Source organism: Tachyglossus aculeatus, chromosome 14 (genome assembly GCF_015852505.1).
Source record: "Tachyglossus aculeatus isolate mTacAcu1 chromosome 14, mTacAcu1.pri, whole genome shotgun sequence".
Classification (NCBI taxonomy): domain Eukaryota; kingdom Metazoa; phylum Chordata; class Mammalia; order Monotremata; family Tachyglossidae; genus Tachyglossus; species Tachyglossus aculeatus.
Window position 1 is genome coordinate 53032004 of NC_052079.1, and position 17768 is coordinate 53049771.

Sequence of the window (17768 nt, forward strand, 5' to 3'; positions counted from 1 at the left end):
GCCCCGAGGGGGCGGGGCCCAAAGCCGGGCCGGCGCCGTCCCCATTGGCCAACAGCGCCCCAGGGGGCGGGGCCTCCCCTATGCAAATCGGAGCTGCTGATCGGTGACGCACCATCACCCCACGCGCCGCCTCGCTCGGGGATTGGCCGGCGCCAGCCTGGTCCCATTGACAACAAACAACGGCGGGCCCGCTTCCCCCCACCACGCCCCCTTCCCGGCCGGGGCGCATGCGCACTCGCTCGCTCCCTCCGCGGGCGCGCGCTTCCCCCCCCCCAACCGCGTTCCGGAACGGCGGAAACATGGCGGCGGCGGTGAGGTGAGCCATGGGCGGAGGAGGAAGACGAGGAGGAGGAGGAGGAGGAGCCACCCTCGCCGGCCCCGAGTGTCCCTGAGGGGGGCACGGCGCGCGAGCCGCCGGCCATGGAGGAGGGCGGCGAGCTGGGCGACCTGGAAACCATGGAGACCCTGACGGAGCTGGGGGACGAGCTGACCCTGGGGGACATCGACGGTGAGTGACAGGGGGGCACGCGCGCGCACCCCCCGAACCGCCTCACGGGCGCGCGCACGCACGCACGCACGCACGCACGCAGGCACGCACGGCCACCCCCCTCCTCAGCCGGCAGCCCCTTACCCAGAGCCCTTTGCGCCAGGGCCGAAGCTCGCCTCAGCGCCTCGCGCAGTGCTGGGCGCACCCGCCGCCCCCAGAAAATGAAGGATGAGCCCCCTCATAAGAGAAAAAAAATAATAATGACGGCATTTATTAAACGCTCACTATGTGCCAAGCACTGCTCTAAGCGCTGGGGCGGTTACAAGGTGATCAGGTTGTCCCATAGGGGGCTCACAGTCTTCAACCCCATTTTACAGATGAGGGAACTGAGGCCCAGAGAAGGGAACTGACTTGCCTCAAGTCACACACTTCACTTCTCTGGGCCTCAGTGACCTCATCTGTCAAGTGGGGATTGATTGCGAGCCCCCCGTGGGACGACATGATCACCTTGTAGTAATAATAATGATGGCATTTATTAAGCGCTTACTATGTGCCAAGCACTGTTCTAAGCGCTGGGGAGGTTACAAGGTGGTCAGGTTGTCCCATGGTTGTCCCACAGTCTTCAGCCCCATTTTACTGATGAGGGAACTGAGGCCCAGAGAAGGGAAGTGACTCGCCCCAAGTCACACACTTCACTTCTCTGGGCCTCAGTGACCTCATCTGTCAAGTGGGGATTGACTGGGAGCCCCCCATGGGATGACGTGATCACCTTGTAAGAATGATGGCATTTATTAAGCACTTACTATGTGCCAAGCACTGCTCTAAGCGCTGGGGCGGTTGCAAGGTGATCAGGTGGTCCCACGTGGGGCTCACAGTCTTCATCCCCATTTTACAGATGAGGGAACTGAGGCCCAGAGAAGGGAACTGACTTGCCTCAAGTCACACACTTCACTTCTCTGGGCCTCAGTGACCTCATCTGTCAAGTGGGGATTGATTGCGAGCCCCCCGTGGGACGACATGATCACCTTGTAGTAATAATAATGATGGCATTTATTAAGCGCTTACTATGTGCCAAGCACTGTTCTAAGCGCTGGGGAGGTTACAAAGTGATCAGGTTGTCCCCCGTGGGGCTCACAGTCTTCATCCCCATTTTACAGATGAGGGAACTGGGGCCCAGAGAAGGGAAGTGACTTGCCCCAAGTCACACACTTCACTTCTCTATGCCTCAGTGACCTCATTTGTCAAGTGGGGATTGACTGCGAGCCCCCCGTGGGACGACCTGATCACCTTGTAAGAATGATAATGATGGCATTTATGAAGCGCTTACTATGTGCAAAGCACTGTTCTAAGCACTGGGGAGGTTACAAGGTGATCAGGTCGTCCCCCGTGGGGCTCACAGTCTTCATCCCCATTTGACAGATGAGGGAACTGAGGCCCAGAGAAGGGAAGTGACTTGCCCCAAGTCACACACTTCACTTCTCTGTGCCTCAGTGACCTCATCTGTGAAATGGGGATTGACTGCGAGCCCCCTGTGGGACGACATGATCACCTTGTAAGAATGATAATGATGGCATTTATGAAGCGCTTACTATGTGCAAAGCACTGCCCTAAGCGCTGGAGAGGTTACAAGGTGATCAGGTCCCACAGGGGGCTCACAGTCTTCATCCCCATTTTACAGATGAGGGAACTGAGGCCCAGAGAAGGGAAGTGACTCGCCCCAAGTCACACACTTCACTTCTCTGGGCCTCAGTGACCTCATCTGTAAAATTCATTCATTCATTCAGTCGTATTTATTGAGCGCTTACCGTGTGCAGAGCACTGTACTAAGCACTTGGGAAGTCCAGGTTGGCAACATATAGAGACGGTCCCTACCCAAAAATGGGCTCATTGGGATTAACTGCGAGCCCCCCCGGGATGACCTGATCACCTTGTAATAATAATGATGGCATTTATTAAGCGCCTACTATGTGCAAAGCACTGTTCTAAGCGCTGGGGAAGTTACAGGGTGATCAGGTTGTCCCCCGTGGGGCTCACAGTCTTCATCCCCATTTTCCAGATGAGGGAACTGAGGCCCAGAGAAGGGAAGTGACTTGCCCCAAGTCACACACTTCATTTCTCTGGGCCTCAGTGACCTCATCTGTCAAGTGGGGATTGACTGCGAGCCCCCAGTGGGACGACATGATCACCTTGTAGTAATAATAATGATGGCATTTATTAAGTGCTTACTATGTGCAAAGCACTGTTCTAAGCACGGGGGAGGTTACAAGGTGATCAGGTGGTCCCACGGTTGTCCCACAGTCTTCATCCCCATTTTACAGATGAGGGAACTGAGGCCCAGAGAAGGGAAGTGACTTGCCCCAAGTCACACACTTCACTTCTCTGTGCCTCAGTGACCTCATCTGTGAAATGGGGATTGACTGCGAGCCCCCCGTGGGACAATATGATCACCTTATAATAATAATAATGATGGCATTTATTAAGCGGTTACTATGTGCAAAGCACTGTTCTAATAATAATAATAATGGCATTTATTAAGCGCTTACTATGTGCAAAGCACTGTTCTAAGCACTGGAGAGGTTACAGGGTGATTAGGTTGGCCCAAGGGGGCTCACAGCCTTAATCCCCATTTTACAGATGAGGTAACCGAGGCCCAGAGTAGTTAAGTGACTTGCCCAAAGTCACACAGCTGACAATTGGCAGAGCTGGGATTTGAACCCATGACCTCTGACTCCAAAGCCCGGGCTCTATCCACTGAGCCACGCTGCTTCTAGGTGCCAAGCACTGTTCTAAGCGCTGGGGGGAGGATACAAGGTGATCAGGTTGTCCCACGTGGGGCTCACAGCCTTCATCCCCATTTTCCAGATGAGGTAACTGAGGCCCAGAGAAGTGAAGTGACTTGCCCAAAGTCACACAGTTGGGTAGGGACCCTCTCTGTATGTTGCCAACTTGTACTTCCCAAGCTCATAGTACAGTGCTGTGCACGCAGTAAGCGCTCAATAAAGACGATTGAATGAATGAATGAATGACAATTGGCATAGTCGGGATTTGAACCCATGACCTCCGACTCCCAAGCCCGGGCTCTTTCCACTGAGCCCCGCTGCTATTTGTACATATTTATTCTATTTATTTTATTATGTTAATATGTTTTGTTGTCCGTCTCCCCCTTCTAGACTGTGAGCCCGCTGTCGGGTAGGGACTGTCTCTAGATGTTGCCAGCTTGGACTTCCCAAGCGCTTAGTCCAGTGCTCTGCACACGGGAAGCGCTCAATAAATACGATTGAATGAGTGAATGAATAAGGTAGTGAGGTAATCACCTGCCCACGTACCGTCCGATCCCTAGTCTGAGTGGGGTCTCGGGTGCCCCCAGGGTGGACAAGTGCCACCCACCCATGTCCGGCAGATGGGCTGGGCAGGACGCCCGTCCTGGGGAAGGGGCGGTGAGTCAACTTGTACTTCCTAAGCGCTTAGTACAGTGCTCTGCACACAGTAAGCGCTCAATAAATATGATGGAATGAATGAGTGATTATCCCACGACTCCTCCTTCTTCTCCCCCTCCTCCCCCTTCCCCTCGCTTTACCTCCTTCCCCTCCCCACAGCACCTGTATATATCTATATATGTTTGGACAGATTTGTTACTCTATTTTATTTGTACATCTTTATTCTGTTTATTTTATTTTGTTAATATGTTTTGTCGTCTGTCTCCCCCTTCTAGACTGTGAGCCCGTTTTTGGGTAGGGACTGTCTCTAGATGTTGCCAACTTGGACTTCCCAAGCGCTTAGTCCAGTGCTCTGCACACAGTAAGCGCTCAATAAATATGATTGAATGAATACGATTGATTGATTGATGAATAAATACGATTGAATGAATGAATGAATGAATGAATGAGCTTTGTGCCCAGCAGCTCCCTGGGGCCCCTCCGGGCACCGCCCCTGCCAGAAGGATGCCCACCCCCGTATAAACCAAAACCTCCCAGCCGGCTTTCATCGCAGGGAAATGATGGATATCTTCATTACCATTGTTTGCAAGAAAAACATCATTCATTCATTCATTCAGTCGTATTTATTGAGCACTTACTGTGTGCAGAGCACTGTGCTAAGCGCTTGGGAAGTCCAAGTTGGCAACACCTAGAGGCGGTCCCTACCCATCGGTGGGCTTACAGAAGGAGACAGACAGCAAGACAAAACATATTAACAAAATAAAATAAATAGAATAGATATGTACAAGTAAAATAAATGAATAAAGAGAGTAATAAATATGTACAAACATATATCCATATATACAGGTGCTGTGGGGAAGGGAAGGAGGTAAGACGGGGGATGGAGGCGGGGGCAATCGTATTTATTGAGCGCTTACTGTGTGCAGAGCACTGTACTAAGTGCTTGGGAAGTCCAAGTTGGCAACATCTAGAGACGGTCCCTACCCAACAGCGGACTCACAGTCTAGAAGGGGGTGACAGACAGCAAAACCAAACATTAACAAAGTAAAATAAATAGAATAAGTACGTGCAAATAAAATAAATAAATGAGTAATAACTCTAAAAACATCCCCATTTGCATTTTGAAAACCAGTTTCTAACTGCAAACAGCCCTGCAAGTGAGTCCCCTGGCACACCTCGAACTGGGAATTACCGCCTCTCCTGTCCCCATGCACAAAGGAGCTGAGAGATGGTGGCAAATCGCACCGAACCTTCCCAAGTGCTTAGTACAGTGCTCTGCACACAGTAAGCGCTCAGTAGGCAGTGTGGCTCAGTGGAAATCAATCAATCAATCGTATTTATTGAGCGCTTACTGTGTGCAGAGCACTGTACCAAGCGCTTGGGAAGTACAAGTTGGCAACATCTTAGAGACGGTCCCTACCCAACAGTGGCCTCACAGTCTGAAAGGGGGAGACAGAGAACAAAACCAAACATCCTAACAAAATAAAATAAATAGAATAGATATGTACAAGTAAAATAAATAGAGTAATAAATATGTACAAACATATATACAAGTGAAAAGGTGGAAAGAGCATGGGCTTTGGAGTCAGAGGTCATGGGTTCAAATCCCAGCTCCGCCACTTGTCAGCTGGGTGACTTTGGACAAGTCACTTCTCTGGGCCTCAGTGACCTCATCTGGGAAATGGGGATGAAGACCGTGAGCCCCCCCCCCCCGCCCGTGGGCCAACCTGATCACCTTGTAACCTCCCCAGCGCTTAGAACAGTGCTTTGCACATAGTAAGCGCTTCATAAATGCCATCATTATTATTATTATTATTAATAAATACGATTGAAAGAATGAATGAAGGACGGCCGTCATTTCTGTTGCATTAAGATCTTGTCTTCATGTTTCTCTCCCCGTCTCGTGAGCCTCCCTGCTTGCAGTCCTTTGCGCCTCGTAGCAATTTTTGATAACCTGTATATATGTATATATGCTTGTACATATTTATTACTCCATTTATTTATTTATTTATTTTACTTGTACATATCTATTCTATTTATTTTATTTTGTTAGTATGTTTGGTTTTGTTCTCTGTCTCCCCCTTTTAGACTGTGAGCCCACTGTTGGGTAGGGACTGTCTCTAGATGTTGCCAATTTGGACTTCCCAAGCGCTTAGTACAGTGCTCTGCATGCAGTAAGCACTCAATAAATACAATTGATGATGATGATGATGATAAGTAGCGTAAAGCAAAATAGCAGTGTGAGGGGCAGTGGCCCCTATCTTGTTTTAAGCCCTGTTTTCATCCACGTCCTGTCCACTCCCTAAACCTAGCTGGGATTTGAACCCATGATTTATTTGTACATATTTATTCTATTTATTTTATTTTGTTAATATGTTTTGTTGTCTGTCTCCTCCTTCTAGACTGTGAGCCCACTGTTGGGTAGGGACTGTCTCTATTTGTTGCCAATTTGTACTTTCCAAGCGCTTAGTACAGTGCTCTGCACATAGTAAGCGCTCAATAAATACGATTGATGATGATGATTCATCTGGGCTTTTTCCTGGATATTTCGACACACCTAATTCACCTCGCCCAAGTGAATGTTCTCTGATGTCACACCTCAGCAGTGGAAAGAGCCCGGGCTTGGGAGTCATTCATTCATCCATTCATTCATTCAATCGTATTTATTGAGCGCTTACTGTGTGCAGAGCGCTGGACTAAGCGCTTGGGAAGTCCAAGTTGGCAACATCTAGAGACGGTCCCTACCCAACAATCAATCAATCAATCAGTCGTATTTATTGAGCGCTTACTGTGTGCCGAGCGCTGGACTAAGCGCTTGGGAAGTCCAAGTTGGCAACATCTAGAGACAGTCCCTACCCAACAGTGGGCTCGCAGGCTAGAAGGGGGAGACAGACAACAAAACAAAACATATTAACAAAATAAAAGAAATAGAATAAATATGTACAGGTAAATCATGGGTTCAAATCCCAGCTCTGCCACTTGTCAGCTCTGTGACTTGGGGCAAGTCACTTCACTCCTCTGTATATATGTATATATGTTTGTACATATTTATTACTCTATTTTACTTGTCCATATCTATTCTATTTATTTTATTTTGTTAGTGTGTTTGGTTTTGTTCTCTGTCTCCCCCTTTTAGACTGTGAGCCCACTGTTGGGTAGGGACCGTCTCTATATGTTGCCAATTTGGACTTCCCAAGCGCTTAATACAGTGCTCTGCACGCAGTAAGCGCTCAATAAATACGATTGATGATGATGATGATGATGTTTGTACATATTTATTACTCTATTTATTTTACTTGTACATATCTATTCTATTTTATTTCGTTAGTATGTTTGGTTTTGTTCTCTGTCTCCCCCTTTCAGACGGTGAGCCCACTGTTGGGTAGGGACTGTCTCTATATGTTGCCAACTTGTACTTCCCAAGCGCTTAGTACAGTGCTCTGCACAGAGTAAGCGCTCAATAAATGCGATTGATTGATTCTCTGTGCCTCAGTTACCTCATCTGTAAAATGGGGATGGAGACTGTGAGCCCCCCGTGGGACAACCTGATCACCTTGTAAACTCCCCAGCGCTTAGAACAGTGCTTTGCACATAGTAAGCGCTTAATAAATGCCATTATTATTGTTGCCTCAACTTCCCGTGGCCTAATTCTTCTGTGCATTAGCCCTTTGGGGTTTGCCGTATTCCCCCCAGGGCATCGGCTCTGTCGGTTCTCGGTGACTCTCTCCAAAATCTGCCTCTTCTTGACATGAGCAGAAAGGCCCGGTGGAAACGGCAAGGGACTCCGGGTCGGAAGGACCTGGGTTCGAATCCTGGCCCTGCCGTGTGACCTCGGGCAAGTCATTTCACTTCGCCTCAGTTAACTCATCTGAGTTAACTGAGAAGCAGCGTGGCTTAGTGAAAAGAGCCCGGGCTTGGGAGCCAGAGGTCGTAGGTTCGAATCCCGGCTCCGCCACCTATCAGCTGTGTGACTTTGGGCAGCTCACGTCACTTCTCTGTGCCTCAGTTCCCTCATCTGTAAAGTGGGGGTGAAGAATAATAATAATTTGTTAAGCACTTACTATGTGCAAAGCACTGTTCTAAGCGCTGGGGGGGGGATCAATTTGTCCCACGTGGGGCTCACAGTCTTAATTCCCATTTTCCAGGTGAGGGAACTGAGGCCCAGAGAAGTGAAGCGACTTGCCCAAAGTCACACAGCTGACAATTGGAGGAGCCGGGATTCGAACCCAGGACCTCTGACTCCAAAGCCCGGGCTCTTTCCACTGAGCCACGCTGCTTCTATAATAATAAGAGCGATGGTGTCTCCATGTTTTGTTTTGTCGCCTGTCTCCCCCTTCTAGACCGGGAGCCCGTTGTCGGGTAGGGACCATCTTTAGATGTTGCCAACTTGGACTTCCCAAGCGCTTAGTACAGTGCTTTGCACACCGTAAGCGCTCAATAAATACGATGGAGTGACTGAATGGCACAGAGTTAGCGCTTAACAAGTACCGTAATTGTTGTTGTTATTATTATCACCAGCATCATCATCATCATCAATCGTATTTATTGAGCGCTTACTATGTGCAGAGCACTGTACTAAGCGCCTGGGAAGTACAAATTGGCAACATATAGAGACAGTCCCTACCCAACAGTAGGCTCACAGTCTAAAAGGGGAGACAGAGAACAAAACCAAACATACCAACAAAATAAAATAAATATTAGGGGGAAATAGGGTGGGATGGGGGGGAGAAGGGAGGTTCTGAGATTCCTCCCTCGTCCTCATCGCCTTCCCAGCCGCTGCACCCAGTGGGTGGGTCTCAGGGGTGGGGAGAGTTTGCTGAACGCCCCCGTCCCCTCCCAGATCTGGGGAAGTGATCCGGGAAACTGGTAAACTGGTTTAACTGGTAAGATGAACCGCGCCTCCCCATTAAAAGATCTGACTCTTTTAGACTGTGAGCCCACTGTTGGGTAGGGACCGTCTCTAGATGTTGCCAGCTTGTACATCCCAAGCGCTTAGTACAGTGCTCTGCACACCGTAAGTGCTCAATAAATACGATTGATTGATTGATTGACTCACCGCCGTCGCCTGCCCTGCGTCTCAAGGCCGCGGAAGCCGCGTGGGCTAGTGGACAGAGCCCGGCCCCGCCACTTGTCTGCTGCGTGACCTTGGCCAAGTCACTTCCCTGGACCTCATTTGCTCCATCTGTAAAATGGGGATTAAGAGAGTGAGCGTCACTTCCCTGGGCCTCATTTGCTCCATCTGTAAAATGGGGATGAAGAGCATGAGCCCAGTGTGGGACGGGGTCTGTGCTCAGCCTCATTTAATAATAATCATGATGGCATTTATTAAGCGCTTACTGTGTGCCAAGCACTGTTCTAAGCGCTGGGGAGGTTACAAGGTGATCTCGTTGTCCCACGGGGAGCTCACAGTCTTCATCCCCATTTGACAGTTGAGGTAACTGAGGCACAGAGTGCTTGTATTCCCCCCCCACCCCCCCACTGCATTGAGAGCAGTGCTTTTTTGTTCATTCATTCATTCATTCATTCATTCGTATTTATTGAGCACTTACTGTGTGCAGCGCAGTGTACTAAGCGCTTGGGAAGTCCAAGTTGGCAACATAGAGAAACGGTCCCTACCCAACAGCGGGCTCACAGTCTAGAAGGGGGAGACGGACAACAAAACAAAACATATGGACAGGTGTCCACATGTTAGCTTAGTACAGTACTAAGCGCTTAGTACAGTACTAATCGCTTAGTACACTGCTAAGTGCTTAGTACAGTGCTAAGCGCTTAGTACAGTGCTCTGCGCACAGTAAGCGCTCAATCAGAGAAGCAGCGTGGCTCAGTGGAAAGAGCACGGGCTTTGGAGTCAAAGGTCATGGGTTCGAATCCCGACTCCACCAATTGTCAGCTGGGTGACTTTGGGCAAGTCACTTCACTTCTCTGGGCCTCAGTTCCCTCATCTGGAAAATGGGGATGAAGACTGTGAGCCCCCTGTGGGACAACCTGATCACCTTGGAACTTCCCCAGCGCTTAGAACAGTGCTTTGCACATAGTAAGCGCTTAATAAATGCCATCATTATTATTATTATAATTATAAATACGATTGAATGAATGAATGAATGAGTGTTAGCACATAGAAGCACTTAACAAGTACCAAAGTTATGAAGATTGTTGTTATTATCACTAATAGTGATTGTGGTGTTTAAGTACACAATAAATCATTCATTCACTTGTATTTATTAAGCACTTACTGGGTGCAGAGCACTGTTCTAAGCGCTCGGGAAAGTGCAAGGCAATAAACAGTGACAATCCCTACCCGCAGCGACCTGAGAGTCTAGAGGCGGGGAGACAGGCATCGGTACAAATGAACAGACATCATCTCTCGATGTGGCCAACTTGTACTTCCCAAGCGCTTAGTCCAGTGCTCTGCACACCGTAAGCGCTCAATAAATCAAATGAATGAATGAATGAACATAAATAAAATTAAAGATATATACCCAAGTGCCGTGGGATTGGGGTGAGGCGAGGAGAGCAAAGGGAGCAAGTCAGAGTGACGCAGAAGGGAGTGGGAGATGAGTAAAAGTGGGGGTGAGTCTGGGAAGGCTTCTTGGAGGAGACGGGCCTTCAAGAGGGCTTTGAACGGCGGTGGGGAGAGTCATTTTCTGTGGGATTTGAGGAGGGAGGGTATTCCAGGCCAGGGGTCGGCGACGAGACAGGAGCGATGGAGACCGAGGGAGACGTTTAGCGGCACCAGAGGAGCGGAGGGTGCGAGCTGGGTTGGAGAAATCAATCAAGCAATTCATTCATTCAATCGTATTTATTGAGCGCTTACTGTGTGCAGAGCACTGGACTAAGCGCTTGGGAAGTACAGGTTGGCAACATCTAGAGACGGTCCCTACCCAACAGCGGGTTCACAGTCTAGAAGGGGGAGGCAGAGAACAAAACAAAGCATATTAACAAAATAAAATAAATAGAATAAATATGTACAAGTAAAATGAATAGAGTAATAAATACGTACAAACATATTCATTCAGTCGTATTTATTGAGCGCTTACTGTGTGCAGAGCACTGGACTAAGCGCTTGGGAAGTCCAAGTTGGCAACATAGAGAGAGGGTCCCTACCCAACGGTGGGCTCGCAGTCTAGAAGGGGGAGACGGAGAACAAAACCAAACATATTAACAAAATAAAATAAATAGAATAGATATGTACAAGTAAAATAAATAGAGTAATAAATACGTATAAATAGAATAAATATGTACAAGTAAAATAGAGTAATAAATACGTACAAACATTCATTCATTCATTGTCGTATTTATTGAGCGCTTACTGTGTGCAGAGCACTGGACTAAGCGCTTGGGAAGTCCAAGTTGGCAACATCTAGAGACGGTCCCTACCCAACAGTGGGCTCACAGTCTAGAAGGGGGAGAAAGAGAACAAAACCGAACATATTAACCAAATAAAATAAATAGAATGGATATGTACCAGTAAAATAAATAGAGTAATAAATACGTATAAACATATATACATATATACAGGTGCTGTGGGGAAGGGAAGGGGGATGGAGGGGGGAGGAGGGGGAGAGGAAGGAGGGGGCTCAATCTGGGAAGGCCTCCTGGAGGAGGTCCTGGAGTCGCTTAGCACAGCCCTTGGCACATTCATTCATTCAGTCGTATTTATTGAGCGCTTACTGTGTGCAGAGCACTGGACTAAGCGCTTGGGAAGTCCAAGTTGGCAACATATAGAGACGGTCCCTTCCCAACGAGCCAGGTGAGGTAGGAGGGGGCGAGGGGGTGGACAGCTTTAAAACCACCGGTGAAGAGTTTTTGTTTGCCACGAAGGCCCGTAGGCAACCACTGGACATTTCGGAGGGGAGAGGGCCAATAATAATAATTCCAATAATAAATACCACGACAACGAGGATGATATGCAGGCTTTGAGAATCAATCAATCGTATTTATTGAGCGCTTCCTGTGTGCAGAGCACTGGACTAAGCGCTTGGGAAGTCCAAGTCGGAAACATCGAGAGACGGTCCCGACCCAACAGCGGGCTCACGGCCTAGAAATGTCCCTAGCCACTCCGCCAAAAGGGCCGGAGGAAAGTTCCCCTCCATTAGGCCGTGAGCCCGCTGTTGGGTCGGGACCGTCTCTAGATGTTGCCAACTTGGGCTTCCCAAGCGCTTAGTACACTGCTCTGCACACAGGAAGCGCTCAATAAAGACGATTGAATGAATGAATGAATGAATTCGGGGCAGCGGGAGACAAGCAGCCCATTATGTGTGTTGGAGCGTCACTTTTAAGAGCTTTGCCAAAACTCTTTCCCCCTTCCCTCCCCGGCACCCGCCATGGGTTCGTTCCTCTCCAAGGAAATTAGACAGCGAGCGGATTAACCCCTTGTGACGCCTCAAAGCGGGGAAGCGACAAGGAGGCGCGGGCAGTGAGGCGGACCCTCTCCAGGCAGGACGAGGACAGCGGTCTCCGACTCTGCTCTCCACCGGGCACCCCCCTCCACCCAGGGATTCATTCATTCAATCGTATTTATTGCGCGCTTACTGTGTGCAGAGCGCTGGACTAAGCGCTTGGGAAGTCCAAGTTGGCAACATCTAGAGACGGTCCCTACCCAACAGCGAGCTCACAGTCTAGAAGGGGGAGACAGACGACAAGACAAAACATATTAACAGAATAAAATTAATAGAATAAATATGTACAAGTAAAATCAGTCGAGTAATAAATCCGTACAAACATATATACAGGTGTATTTGTTCATTCATTCATTCATTCAGTCGTATTTATTGAGCGCTTGCTGTGTGCAGAGCACTGGACTAAGTGCTTGGGAAGTCCAAGTTGGCAACATCTAGAAGCAGTCCCTGCCCAACAGCGGGCTCACAGTCTAGAAGGGGGAGACGGACAAGAAGACAAAACATATTAACAGAGTAAAATAAATAGAATAAATATGTACAAGTAAAATAAATGGAGTAATAAATCCGTACAAACATATATACATATATACAGGTATATCTGTTCATTCATTCAATAGTATTTATTGAGCGCTTGCTGTGTGCAGAGCACTGGACTAAGCGCTTGGGAAGTACAAGTTGGCAACATCTAGAGACGGTCCCTACCCAGCAGCGGGCTCACAGTCTAGAAGGGGAAGACAGACAACAAGACAAAACATTAACAGAATAAAATAAATAGAATAAATATGTACAAGTAAAATAAATCAATGAATAGAGTAATAAATCCGTACAAACAGATATATAGGTATATTTGTTCACTCATTCATTCAGTCGTATTGAGCGCTTACTGTGTGCAGAGCACTGTACTAAGCGCTTGGGAAGTCCAAGTTGGCAACATACAGAGATGGTCCCTACCCAACAGTGGGCTCGCAGTCTAGAAGGGGGAGTCAGAGAACAAAACAAAACATATTAACAGAATAAAATAAATAGAATAAATATGTATAAGTAAAATAAATGAATAGAGTAATAAATCCGTACAAACATATATACAGGTATATTTGTTCATTCATTCATTCAGTCGTATTCATTGAGCGCTTGCTGTGTGCAGAGCACTGGACTAAGCGCTTGGGAAGTCCAAGTTGGCAACACCTAGAGACAGTCCCTACCCAACAGTGGGCTCACAGTCTAAAAGGGGGAGACAGAGAACAAAACCAAACATACTAACAGAATAAAATAAATAGAATAAATATGTATAAGTAAAATAAATGAATAAATAGAGTAATAAATCCGTACAAACATATATACGTATATCCAGGTGCTGTGGGGAGGGGAAGGAGGTAAGGTGGGGGGGATGGAGAGGAGGAGGAGGGGGAGAGGAAGGAGGGGGCTCAGTTGGGAAGGCCTGAGGGGAGGCTGCAGCCCCCACACTGGGCTCATTTGGGATCGATGATGGGCCACAGTCCGGTCCCAGGCTACCGGATTAAGAGAAGCAGCGTGGCTCAGTGGAAGGAGCCTGGGCTTTGGAGTCAGGTCATGGGTTCAAATCCCGGCTCCACCAATTGTCCGCCGTGTGACTTTGGGCCAGTCCCTTCACTTCTCTGGGCCTCAGTTTCCTCATCTGTCAAATGGGGATGAAGACCGTGAGCCCCCCGTGGGACAACCTGATCACCCTGTAACCTCCCCAGCGCTTAGAACGGTGCTTTGCACATAGTAAGCGCTTAATAAATGCCATTATTACTATGATTGATTGATTGATCCCTCCTTCCCTTCCCCACAGCACCTGTATATATGTATATATGTTTGTACATATTTATTACTCTATTTTACTTGTACATATCTGTCCTATTTATTTTATTTTGTTAGTATGTTTGGTTTTGTTCTCTGTCTCCCCGTTCTAGACTGTGAGCCCACTGTTGGGTAGGGACCGTCTCTATATAATAATAATAATGATGGCATTTGTTAAGCGCTTACTATGTGCAGAGCACTGTTTTGTTGCCAATTTGTACTTCCCAAGCGCTTAGTCCAGTGCTCTGCACGTAGTAAGCGCTCAATAAATCCGATCGATGATGATGATATGCCCAGTCTCGTTCTTCTAGCCTGTGAGCCCGCTGTTGGGCAGGGCCCGTCTCCAGCCGTTGCCAACTTGGACTTGCCAAGCGCTCAGTCCAGCGCCCCGCACGCCGGCAGCGCTCGCCCAATCCGACCGACGGAGCGACCCGCCCCGCGGGCCGGAGTGACCCCGGCTTCCCTTCCCCGTCTTTCCGGCAGAGATGCTGCAGTTTGTCAGCAGCCAGATCGGCGAGTTTCCCGATCTGTTTTCGGAGCAGCTGGGCCACAACCTGGTGGACGGCGGGGGGCCGGCGGACCCCGCGCCCCCGCGGGCGGTGGGCCAGGCGGCGCCGGCCCCCTTCCCCGCCGCGGCCCCCTCCCCGCAGGCCGGCCCGGCCAAAGCCAGGCCCGCGCCCCTCCTCCAGCCCCGGCCCCAGCCGCAGGCCGTGATGATCGCCCCGACGTTCAGCACAGCCCCCCAGACGAGGATCATCCAGCAGCCCTTGATCTACCAGAACGCGGCCACCAGTTTCCAAGGTAACCGGAAGCCCGGTCCATCGGGCGCATCTCTCGCGCGCTTCCCGAGCACTCGGGAGGGTAGTGGGACCGTCTCCGTATGTTTCTGACTTGTTCTTTCCAAGCGCTTAGTACGGTGCTCTGCACACAGTGAGTACCCACTAAATACGACCGTTTGAGTGAGTGGAGAAATTTTCTACAATTATCCACGTTGCATCTCTGCCAACCAGATGCCAACGGGGTATGGACGCGCTCCCTGCCCGCCGCGACCTCACGGTCTGGAGCGGGAGGCGGGCATTAAGATCGAAAATATCCGTAGGAGAAGCAGCGCGGCTCGGTGGAAAGAGCCCGGGTTTGGGAGTCAGAGGTCGTGGGTTCTAATCCCGACTCCCCAACGCGTCTGCTGGGTGACCTTGGGCTTCTCCGGGCCTCGGTCACCTCATCTGGAAAATAGGGATTAATCAAGCAATCAATCAATCGTATTTATTGAGCGCTTACTGTGTGCAGAGCGCCGGACTAAGCGCTTGGGAAGTCCAAGTTGGCAACATCTAGAGACAGGCCCTACCCAACAGTGGCCCCCCGTGGGACAACCTGATCGCCTCGTAACTTCCCCAGCGCTTAGAACGGTGCTTTGCACACGGTAAGCGCTTAATAAATGCCATTATAAAATAAAAATAAACAGTGCTTTGCACATAGTAAGCACTTAATAAAATGCCATCATAAATAAGTCACTTAGCTTCTCCGAGCCTCAGTTCCCTTATCTGTAAAATGGGGATTGACTGTGAGCCCCACGTGGGACCGCCTGATCAACCTGTGTCCCCCCAGCGCTTAGAACGGTGCTTTGCACATCGTAAGCGCTTAATAAGTGCCATTATAAAATAAAAATAAACAGTGCTCTGCACGTAGTAAGCGCTTAATAAAATGCCATCATAAATAAGTCACTTAGCTTCTCCGAGCCTCAGTTCCCTTATCTGTAAAATGGGGATTGACTGTGAGCCCCTCGTGGGACCGCCTGATCAACCTGTGTCCCCCCAGCGCTTAGAACGGTGCTTTGCACATCGTAAGCGCTTAATAAGTGCCATTATAAAATAAAAATAAACAGTGCTCTGCACACAGTAAGCGCTTAATAAAATGCCATCATAAATAAGTCGCTTAGCTTCTCCGAGCCTCAGTTCCCTTATCTGTAAAATGGGGATTGACTGTGAGCCCCACGTGGGACCGCCTGATCAACCTGTGTCCCCCCAGCGCTTAGAACGGTGCTTTGCACATCGTCAGCGCTTAATAAGTGCCATTATAAAATAAAAATAAAGAGTGCTCTGCACATAGTAAGCGCTTAATAAAATGCCATCATTAATAAGTCACGTAACTCCTCCGAGCCTCAGTTCCCTTATCTGTAAAATGGGGATTGACTGAGAGCCCCTCGTGGGACCGCCTGATCAACCTGTGTCCCCCCAGCGCTTAGAACGGTGCTTTGCACATCGTCAGCGCTTAATAAGTGCCATTATAAAATAAAAATAAACAGTGCTGTGCACATAGTAAGCGCTTAATAAATGCCGTCGTTATGATCAGAACCCACTGTTTCTGTATGCTGCCAACTTGTACTTCCCAAGCGCTTGAAGTCCAGTGCTCTGCACACAGTAAGCGCTCAATAAATACGATTGATGGATTGATTAAGGCGGCCCCTCACCCCCGCCCGGTGACACGCCTGTCGTCTTCCTCGTTGCAGTCCTGCAGCCTCAGGTGCAGAGCCTGGTGACGTCCCCCCAGGTGCAGCCGGTCACCATCCAGCAGCAGGTGCAGACGGTACAGACGCAGCGGCTGCTGACCCAGGCGGCCAACGGCACCATCCAGACCCTGGCCCCGGCTACTGTGCAGACGGTCGCCGCCCCTCAAGTCCAGCAAGTCCCGGTACGGGGAACGGTGGGGCCGCCCGGGGCCCGAAGGAAAGGACCTGCCCATCTTCTAGACTGTGAGCCCGCTGTTGGGTAGGGACTGTCTCTCTATGTTGCCAACTTGGACTTCCCAAGCGCTTAGTACAGTGCTCTGCACACAGTAAGCACTCAATAAATACAATTGAATGATGGGTGGAGGCCGGGAGGCCCAAGAAGAGCCTGGCTGGTGGATTTGGGGCTGTCGGGTTCATTCAGTCAATCAATCAATCAATCGTATTTATTGAGCGCTTACTGTGTGCAGAGCACCGGAATAAGCGCTCGGGCAGTCCAAGTTGGCAACATCTAGAGACGGTCCCTACCCGACAGCGGGCTCACGGTCTAGAAGGGGGAGACGGAGAATGAAACAGAACAGGTTAACAAAATAAAATAAATAGAACAGCAATGTACAAGCAAAATAAATTAATGGAATAATAGAGGAGGATGTGGGAAGGGCTTCTCACTCATTCAGTCATATTTATTGAGTGCAGAGCACTGTACTAAGCGCTTGGGAGAGTCCAAGTTGGCAACATCTAGAGACGGTCCCTACCCGACAGCGGGCTCACAGTCTAGAAGGGGGAGACAGAGAATGAAACAAAACAGATTAACAAAATAAAATAAATAGAATAGATATGTACAAGTAAAATAAATAAATGGAGTAATAGAGGAGGATGTGGGAAGGGCTTCTCACTCATTGTCATATTTATTGAGCGCAGAGCACTGTACTAAGCGCTTGGGAGAGTCCAAGTCGGCAACATCTAGAGACGGCCCCTACCCGACAACGGGCTCACAGTCTAGAAGGGGGAGACAGAGAATGAAACAAAACAGATTAACAAAATAAAATAAATAGAATAGATACGTACAAGTAAAATAAATAAATGGAATAATAGAGAGGATGTGGGAAGGGCTTCTCACT

The 17768-nt window shown here is 49.0% G+C and overlaps 1 protein-coding gene across 1 annotated transcript in view; it reads left to right on the forward strand.

Annotated features, from left to right (window-relative positions):
* Positions 1 to 313: 313 nt before the first annotated feature.
* Positions 314 to 17768, forward strand: part of SREBF2 (sterol regulatory element binding transcription factor 2) — a 71428-nt gene continuing 53973 nt past the window's right edge. Inside the window, exons 1-3 of the mRNA XM_038756193.1 lie at positions 314 to 508; positions 14628 to 14945; positions 16651 to 16832. Of these exons, the coding sequence (XP_038612121.1) occupies positions 421 to 508; positions 14628 to 14945; positions 16651 to 16832 (588 nt within the window). The 5' untranslated portion in view covers positions 314 to 420. The remainder of the gene's footprint in view (positions 509 to 14627; positions 14946 to 16650; positions 16833 to 17768) is intronic.